Consider the following 9539-nt stretch of genomic DNA (forward strand, 5'->3'; position numbering starts at 1 on the left):
ACAACTACACCAACAACGCATCAGTGTCCCAATTTTCCCCACATTCCCCTCTAATAATTATCACTTTCCTTTACTGTCATATTAGCCAATCTGAGAGGTGTGAGGTAGTACCTCAGAATTGTTTTAATTTGCAAATATTTCTCTGATCAAGAGTGATTTAGAACATTTTTTTCAATGATTAGAGCTTTGGCTTCTTCATCAGAAAACTGCCTATTTATATCCTTTGACCATGTCCAATCAGGGAATGACTTATATTCTTATAAATTTGACCCAGTTCTCTATATATTTGAGAAATGAGGCCTTTATCAGAGAAATTGCAGTAAAATTCCCCTCCCCCCCCAGTTTATTTCCCTTCTAATCTTGGTTACTTTGGTTTTATTTGTAAAATCAAAAATATTCATTTTACATCTCATGTATTCTTTCTCATGGTTTGGTCACAAATTCTTTCTTTATCCATAGATGACAGGTAAGCAATTCCATGCTTCTCTAATTTGCTTATGGTATCACCTTTTATGTCTAAACCATATACCCATTTTGATCTTATATTGGTAAAAGGTATAAGATACTGGTCTACCTAGTTTTGACCATACTGTTTTCTGAAATTTAATCCTTATAATACATATATAAAATAAGGATGAATACAAAAGAGTGGTGGTATGTTCCTCTAAAAATAGTGATGGGCTGGCAGGGTAGATTTTAAAAGCTCTATCTGGAGTCACAAGAATAGGAAAGGGATAGGGACATAAGTGATGTGAACAAGCAGAACTACTTAAAACTTATTTTTTCATCAATTTCTTTATGGAGGAGAAAGACCCTCAAGCTGTAAAGAATTAACATGGTCAATTATATTTGAAAAATATTTATTATGTGCTAAAGGACAGTGCTAAGCAATGGAGATACAAATAAGAAAAAGTCCATTCCTCAAGGAGCTTATAATCTAATTAGGGGAAGACAATTAAAAAAAGGAATATAAAAGGGGGTGTGTGTGACACAAAGTGGGGCTGGGAGAATAATGATGAGTTGAAACCAAACAGAGTCACAGATGGAAAATGAAGTTACCTAGAAAATTTTGAACTCTCTATAAGGGAAGGCTTTGCTTATAGGAAGACAGGTAAAAGATGAGTGAAATTCAGGGCTGATGAGCAAATAGTAAGAAACAGTACAACCACTTCAAACCAGTTCAGATGTCTAAGCCTAGATACTAAATCCTAAGGAGGCATAAGAACTTGTATATGAAAAGGTCTCAATATGTGATATTTCTCCATAAGAAACCGAATAGAGCACTGTGTTAGTTATCAGGCTGCTTACTTCCTGTCTGATTTTATTTATTCTCTACTTCTTTGATTTAGTGTATGATATTGCATTGTCATATGATATGATATTACTTTAATGAGACATACCTTTTTTTACTAGTATGAGAATTGTGTTATTGAGCCTCTAGTTACTGACTTTCAAAGTATTCAGATTACTGCATTTTCCTGCTACTTGCTATACTGTGTCATTGAGAATCCAATTTTTTCCTGTGTTCCAGTCAGTAACTGCAACAAGATTTTTCCAAGATTGAAAGAATTCATGTTTAATATTGGATTTATCACTATTATGAAACAATTCCTCAAGTTTATCTCACCAATCAAGAGAAGTACATTAATGGTCTTTCTGCCTTTTTTTTTTTTTTTAAAACCCTTACCTTCCATCAATACTGTGTATTGGTTCTAAGGTAGAAGAGTGGTAAGGGCTAGGCAATGGGGATTAAGTGATTTGCCCAGAGTCACACAGCTACGAAGTGTCTAAGACCAGGACCCCCCATCTCTAGGACTAGCTCTCAATCCACTGAGCCACCCAGCTGCCCCAGGTCTTTCTGCTTTTTAACCAACCAAGACACTTTTTCTTTGTTGATCAGAAGGAAGTAATTTTTCAATATGCTGATTCTTCTTTGAAACTTTTGCTTCAATATAAGTAGAATACGCTACTATAGCTTAAAATTCTGATGATATCACTTCTTATCATTAATACTATAACTCTTTAAGATAAATTTTTATTGATCTTTTTGTTTTACATTGCCTAAATTTCCTCCTATATTCTCCCTTCCTCTCCCAAATACTAAAGAAAAGATCAATATATTAAAAGAAAAAACTAATATTACATGCAATGTTCCACATTTCCATGAACCACCTTCCCCTCACCCCACAAAGGAGTGGGGAGAAGATATCATTCTTGGACAGCCTCTACCACGGGTTAAAGCTAAAGTAATGGTCATTATACAGTATACTAGTATTTTTAGCTTCTATATTACAGAAAAAGGTTATATAAACTATAGAAATGTAGTTCCATTCCAAAATTCCCATTATGATCATACTTATACTAATGGCTAGAAATGTGAAGCAAAATAAAAGAAACTTAAATTACCTAGCCTCGTTAAGGAATGTCATTCTGCAGAATAGTTTTCTGGAATGTATATCTATCTAAGCACCAATGTTATTTCTAAAATAATTATATATTTCTGTACTTTCTTAAACAAAGTACAATTAACATAGAATTTAACCTTCTGTGAATAATTCTGAGACATAATCATGGATATGGTGATTGTCTCATGGGACCATGGAAATGAGCGTGGCTGTTTGTCCCTATTAAATAGCTCCAGAACTTTTGAAAATCATTTTCTTCCTCTCTTTGTCAACAGATGTCAAATCTCATTATCAGTATACCTGCCTAAGCAGTTATTCTTCCTAAAAAGCTATGACTTTGAGACCAGATAAATCTGGCCCAAGGAACTATTGAATGATTAAGATGCAGGAACTTTATGGTATTTCAGCTATTTTAGACATTCAAAGCCTTTTTTTGCTTTAGGTTGAAAACCAAAAATGTATTTCAGATATTTGAGACAATCACTTAGATCAGTGATTCCCAAAGTGGGCACCACTGCCCCTTGGTGGGTACTGCAGCGATCCAGGGGTGGTGGTGATGGCCACAGGTATATTTGGGGGCAGTGAATAACTATAAGGGGGCGATGATAGTATGTGACAGGGGGCACTAAGTAATATTTTTTCTGGAAAGGGGGCGGTAGGCCAAAAAAGTTTGGGAACCACTGACTTAGATGGTCCCAAATCCACTATTTAGTTCATTCTTTCACCATCTGCCTTGCATATAGTAATGCACTTAATGTTTGTTGTTGTATTGTTTATCAGTGCCCTGTTACAAAAGTTATAATTATTTAAAAACAATCCCTAAAGAGCTTAGGCAGAATAAGGTAGCTTATAAATATGAAAAATGATAAAGGCTGCTATAATAATATATGTTAGTAATTTAATTAAAGCCATGCTGATAGATAAAGTCATTAGACCACGCGCTTGTAAGAATTCAAAACCGCCACCCTCGCCATTACTGTCTCCTGTTTCCTGTCAGGAGTCTGCAGGCCAAGAGAGAGACACTCCCTCCTAACCCAGGAGATTATCCCTGAGTCAAGACGTAGGCCTCCCTACACCCAAAAAACTGGAAACGGAAACCAGTTGGACCACGGGAAATGTAGTTTGATACATTTCCCAAATTTCACTTTTACAGCTAATATGTGATTTTCTATGACTCTGCATTTATATATACTGTATATGAAATAATTTGACATGGGCAACTTATATAATTTTAAAGACAGATTAGGCCAAAAAAGTTTGAATTAAATTGAAAACCTCTTGATACATTTTTGAAGGCAGATTTTAAAGAAAAGGCTACCTCAAATTTCTTCAGTCATTTATTTTTTTTGTCAATACATAGTTACCAAAATTTTTTTTAAAAATAGGTTCATAGATCTCGGTAAAAACATGCAACTAGGAAAGCTACATAACATTTTAAAGTAAGCCATTTATAATAACAACAAACATTTATATAGTGTTCACTATATGCAAGGCATTGGGGCGTAGCACTTTATAATTCTCATCTTACTTGATCCTCACAACAATTCTGGGAGGTGTGTTATATTATTACCCCATTTAAAGATGAAGAAATTGAGACAAACAGCATTTAAATTACTTGCCCAGGGTCACACTGTGAGAAAGTATCTGAGGCTAAATTTGAATTCAGGTCTTCATGACTCCAGATCCAATTCTCTATCCATTGTACAACATTTCAGAAGAGATCGACATTATAGTATCCTAAATTAAAATCAGTAGATACATGCATTTAATAATATTTTATTAGGAAATGACACATGGAAAGATGGTAAAAAAACAACCCACAAAAACCAGGCTTCTAACTTTTACAGTTACTAGTGTTATGTAGGCTTTTGCTAACTTATGTCATGCTAAAACATTAAAAAAAAAACTATAAGTCACTACTGGGTTCGTTTATACTAGGTAATAATGAACTTCAGAACCCTGTAGTTGCATGGTAATGTGGAAACAGAGAATTATCATTAACTGAATCTGAATAATAAGAATGTTGCCAGGATGCTCCAAATCCTTAGTAGGGAGGGCTACATTTATAACATAATTTCTGACTGTTGTACTTATAAATTTTACTCCCTTATATTTTCTCACTAATACTTATCTCCCAAGGTAGAACTTATTTTGCTTACAGGAAAAATGTAAAGAAATCAGAACTAGCATAAATTAAAAACTTATTTTTAATGAGAAAGAGAAAGAGGAGGCAGATAATTCATTTTTGTGACCCAGATTTGGATGGCAGTGTTCTTTTAAACAGAACAGAAAAATGAGTACCAGATAAAGGCCACAAAGGTACAGATTTCAGATAGACTAAAAGAAAAATGACCAATAATCACAACTGATCAAAAGTGGAACAGATTTCATGAAGGGAGAGTTGCTTTTATCATGAGGAGAATTCTTGAAGTAAGAATGCTTTATTAGAAATGTCATAGGATTTCTTTTCAGGTATGGGTCAGAATAGATGACATGAGATCCCTTCAAAATCTAAGATTTTTAAAATTTTGCAATAAAAAGTAAGAGAGAAATACCAAGAACATTCTAGCAGAACTTCCTTGAGAGTAGGGACTGAATTTTTTTAGGTGTTATCAAAAACCTAACACCATTCCTGGAACCTAGGAAGGAGGTATTTAACAAATTCTTGTTTATTGATGGAACATCAAGAGCAACACAGTATGTGAAGGATACAAGAAACTAGCATACAAAGGACAACATCAATGCCACATATGCAACCTTAAAATCCTCTGAAAGGTAGAATGACAACAAGGTAACACTCATATCTGAATAAGTCTTTCCTAATAAAAATTAACTTTCAATTTTTATATTGGCTCCAACTAAGGCTGACTCTTGTCAGTCCATTCTAGTTATGGAAAACATCCCATGCAAAGGTAGTAAAATGGGGCAATACTGTGTGAGGAACAGAAGGAAAGCTAGTTTGGCCTAAAATTGTGTGAAATGGAGTAGTGATAATAATGATTAAATTGGAAATAATTAGCTTGGAAAGGTAGGTTGGAACTTTGGACCCAGTTGTGAAGGGTTTTAAATGTGAGCAAAGGAGATCATATTTGTTATTAAAGAAAACAGTTAGGGAGCCACCAGATTATTGATCAGAGGAGCAACAAGATCAAACTTTGGCAGCTCTATAGACAATAAAGTAGAAATGGGAAGCTTGAACAGATCAATTATAAAGATAATGCAATAGCATGGATGAAAGGTGATAAGGGTGTAAACTAGGGTGGTAGCTGTAAGAAACACTGCGAAAGTAAAATGGATGTGAATTAAAGACTCCAAGTTGATGACTGGGTGACTTGAAAAATGCCCTCAATAGAAATATAGTATAATGGTTAAATTGGGATTTTGACTATATAAGAGAATTATAAAAGTGGTCTCCGATTATTATCCTTTAAGTCAAGAAAACTATTAGCCGCTTTTAACAATTTTGTTTAATTGGAATATTAGTAAAAAGGGGGAAATGTGGAAGGGAAAGAAGTAAGGAGACTGCCTAACCTACACTAAATGCTGATCCGGTGAAATGAAGCACGCTCTGACAGAGTTCCAATCCCCATGTGGGAATCCTAGTCACTCACCAGCAAGCTGGGAAGGATCCAGGCAAGGTCCCAATGCAGAAAAACCCTCATTAGCTAAGCTCACTGAGGCAGCAGTGAATCCAACAAGAAAATCCCTGACTCTAAGAAGTTCCAAATCTGAAAGTCAAAGTCCTGAAGCTGAAAACTCCAGTTGAAAGGCCCAAAGCTCCAAGTCAAAGTCTAAAAGCCCCAAGGAGCCAAAGAAGAAGTCCAAAAGAGAAGATCCAAGGAGCAGAGACTCCAAAGGAGAAGCCTCAAGGAAAAGACTCTTGGACAGGAAGTTTAGGACTTTTTATAGTCCTTTTCCTATGTCATTTCCTGTCCCTTCCCCATTTTATGGGAACCAATCAGAATCTTTCAATTTGCCTAGCACTGTGTGTGTGTGTGGGGAGGGGGCAGTGGCTTCTGGAGTTGTCACCCACTCTAGCAAGTGACTTGAGAACTCTCATACTTAGTGACTGGTAAGGTACTAAGTAGAGGTACTTAAGTTTTTGATTGATTAACTTAAAAGCTGCTGATTGATAGACAATGAGAGTTTGATTCACGCTTTACAAAAGAAATCTCAAACATGGGTAGATGGGGGAAGAGGAGAGCAGATATTCTGCTCTCCAATTGGAGATGTGCCAATACACACAGAGAAAGGGAGTTATCTAAATAGAAATAAATGAAGCTATAGAATCTGATGAGGTTATTGAAAGAATGGGGGCCCAGGACAGATTTTTGGAGGACACCAACAGGTGGGAAATGTATGATAAACCAAGAAAGAGGACTAGGAAGGAGCAGTTAGATAGGTAGGTGAACCAAGGGGGAACTCATGAAAACAAGTCTGTGAAGTTACTATTAGAGCACTAAATCACTGTATAGAGAATTTCAGTAAGTATTTCTCATACACAAATGAATGAACTGTATGATTTTTACTTTTTTGCTCCCTGACTAGATGGAAGTTGTTCCAATGCATTTATTTTAAATTTATAGGATCATTTTTCCAAGGAGAGTAGTTCAATTCTTGAGAGGATGGTCTGCTAATATCTAAAATGTCTAGGCAAGGATTACCTTTGTTTATATTATATTCAGGTGATGTATTCTCCAAATGTATTTACTTTGTTTGTGTGCAATAATAATACAGTAAAGATCATTATAAAATGCCTGGGTCAGGAAAATAATAATACTAGGCCATCATTGGAAAAAGGTGCTCTCAAAATTGTTTCTATTAATTGGAATGACTTAGAAGCAACATCACAAACATGGAACCTAAATATTTACTTTTAATGTTAATAGAATTGAAATGTCTCACTAATTTATATATAAACATTTAAATAAACAATTCAATTAATAATTCATGAAAATATTTAATTTGGGATCACTTTATATTATAGAAAAGAAAATTTTAATGCCTGTTAAAATAAATTATATAACATTTATACTTGTAGGTATAATATCTAAGTACAAGTTTTAGGACAGCCTAAAAGGGCTTTTGTTCTGTTTACTGTGGCCTTTTTACACATTCCCTTCAGTGTTAGACCTTTTTTGTTTCATGGATCCCCTCTGGCAGTCTGATGAAACTTAATGGACTCCTTTTCAAAATATTTTTAAATGGATGAAATATATACTATGTTGCAAAGGAAATAAAATATATTGAGATAGTTTTTAAAATGTGTATTTTTAAAATCCATAGGTCTTTTAAATCTGTCTGTGGACTGCTGGGGGTGGGAGGAGGGTCCTCTGGCTCCCAGATTAAGAACCCTTGCCTTGGACAACCACACTCTGAGATACAATTTTATAATTATAATTTACATTATAATTCTATACATATAATATATAGTCTTTGGCTTAATAGGAGTACTGTGGGAGTACATTTTAGCCTTCTAATAAAAAGAGGTTTTCTACCTGAGTCCATATGGAACCATATAGTTGTCACTCAATTTCAATTCCTAGAAGTTGAGTGGTATGAAGACAGAATGGAAGGAGAATAGCTAGCATCTTTACAGTTCCTCAAAAAGATTAATTTTAATTTTCTCTCACAATTCCTTTGCTCAAGTTATTCTCTTTACATGGAATGCTCTACTCTTCCCATCCAAGAAAGACAAGGTGAAACCTTTCCTCTATAGTCACAAAAAATGAGGGCTTCTAAACCACTTTGTAATACCCTATGTAATACTTTGTAATATATTGCCTTTGTACTGATTGTTTATTCAGTGAGCTCTTATTTCCACACCCAAGCAACATGCTTCTTCAAGGATGGGAGTATGTATTTCACTTTCTATGTCTACAGTGTCTAGCATACAACAGGCACTTCATATTTGCTGCTTTGTCTGTTTTGTATTTATTACTGGCACAGTGCTTCTGCCCAAAGTAAGTCTTTAATAAAAATTTTCAGAATGAAAAAGCTGTCCTAAACTCAAAATCCCATCCACTAAGACCAATCATTAAGGAGCCAATATATTCTTATCTCAGTAGATTTTGCATTTTGTGGCTTATACGTGGCACTTTATGACTTTATGCTTTCTGGATTCTCCTCAGCATGCTTAAGGCCTGAAAAATAAACTTAATTTTTGCCTAAATATCATAATATTACAAAAAAGAATATGTTTCTAAAACAAATGTTTTCCAAATCTATTCTTTGAGTGTCAGTACCCCAGTTCCCTTACCATTTATGTCACATTTAAATAACAGTCCCATTTCTGAGAAAAGCTAGCAATCATTATAAAAATAATTTTTTTTCAAGACAACCAAACGACGGTTTTAACTGGAATAAAACCAATTCGCATTTTAAAGTTTCTGTTATTTTTTTCTCTATGGTTAGGAATTTTAAAGTATCGATGTTTTAGTGTTAAATGCTTCTGGTTATTTTACGTTTGGAGTACGAGGTCTTTAAAGGGTTCTGACATCGTTTGGGGAGCCTGCCCATCGCAATTATACTTTAAATCAGCTATCTTGAAAACTGAGATAATTGAGAATGTCTTACCTCGGAGAAATTAACAGCCAAGGGGATGATTCCAGCCACGTAACATCCCACCAGCATGGCCAGCGACAGAAGACTAATGGAGATGAAATCATCCATTTTTCTTGTCCTTTAGTCACCCCAAAGAACATCAAATCACAATTTACCCCCTTGGGGTTTCAAAAGGTGATTAATTACTTATAAACACTTGTCCTGGCTCCAAAAGAAGAGACTTCGAGAAATCAACTTCTCAGATCTTTTGGCTTCCCACGGACAGCAGGTTTACTTCAGTTATTTCTTCCGCGTCTACTTCTAGGGAGAACTATTGTTTCCTGGTATGAGTACCAGAGAGGGCTTATGACGGCCTTATCTCCTTATCAGCCTTTTATCCACAAGTGACAAGAATAAAATATTTCTGTTGTTCAATTTCTCGTTACAGAAGGGAGAAGTCAATAGTGGGTATGATGATGTGTGAGAGAAGATTTCTTCAATCGTTAAGTCACAGCCCTAAAATTGCTGGGATATGGAACGCGGGGAGGCGGGTGCAATTGGAGTGGGGGGGATACACTGTGTGAAGAGGGA

At 35.2% G+C, this 9539-nt stretch overlaps 1 protein-coding gene across 4 annotated transcripts in view; it reads right to left on the minus strand.

Annotated features, from left to right (window-relative positions):
- The window catches only part of SLC39A9 (solute carrier family 39 member 9), a 36521-nt gene extending 27364 nt beyond the window's left edge, over positions 1 to 9157 (minus strand). For all 4 annotated transcript variants that reach the window (XM_044664807.1, XM_044664806.1, XM_044664803.1 and 1 more), the window contains exon 1: positions 8982 to 9157. In XM_044664807.1, the coding sequence (XP_044520742.1) occupies positions 8982 to 9077 (96 nt within the window). In that variant the 5' untranslated portion in view covers positions 9078 to 9157. The remainder of the gene's footprint in view (positions 1 to 8981) is intronic.
- Positions 9158 to 9539: the final 382 nt, after the last annotated feature.

Source organism: Gracilinanus agilis, chromosome 2 (genome assembly GCF_016433145.1).
Source record: "Gracilinanus agilis isolate LMUSP501 chromosome 2, AgileGrace, whole genome shotgun sequence".
Classification (NCBI taxonomy): domain Eukaryota; kingdom Metazoa; phylum Chordata; class Mammalia; order Didelphimorphia; family Didelphidae; genus Gracilinanus; species Gracilinanus agilis.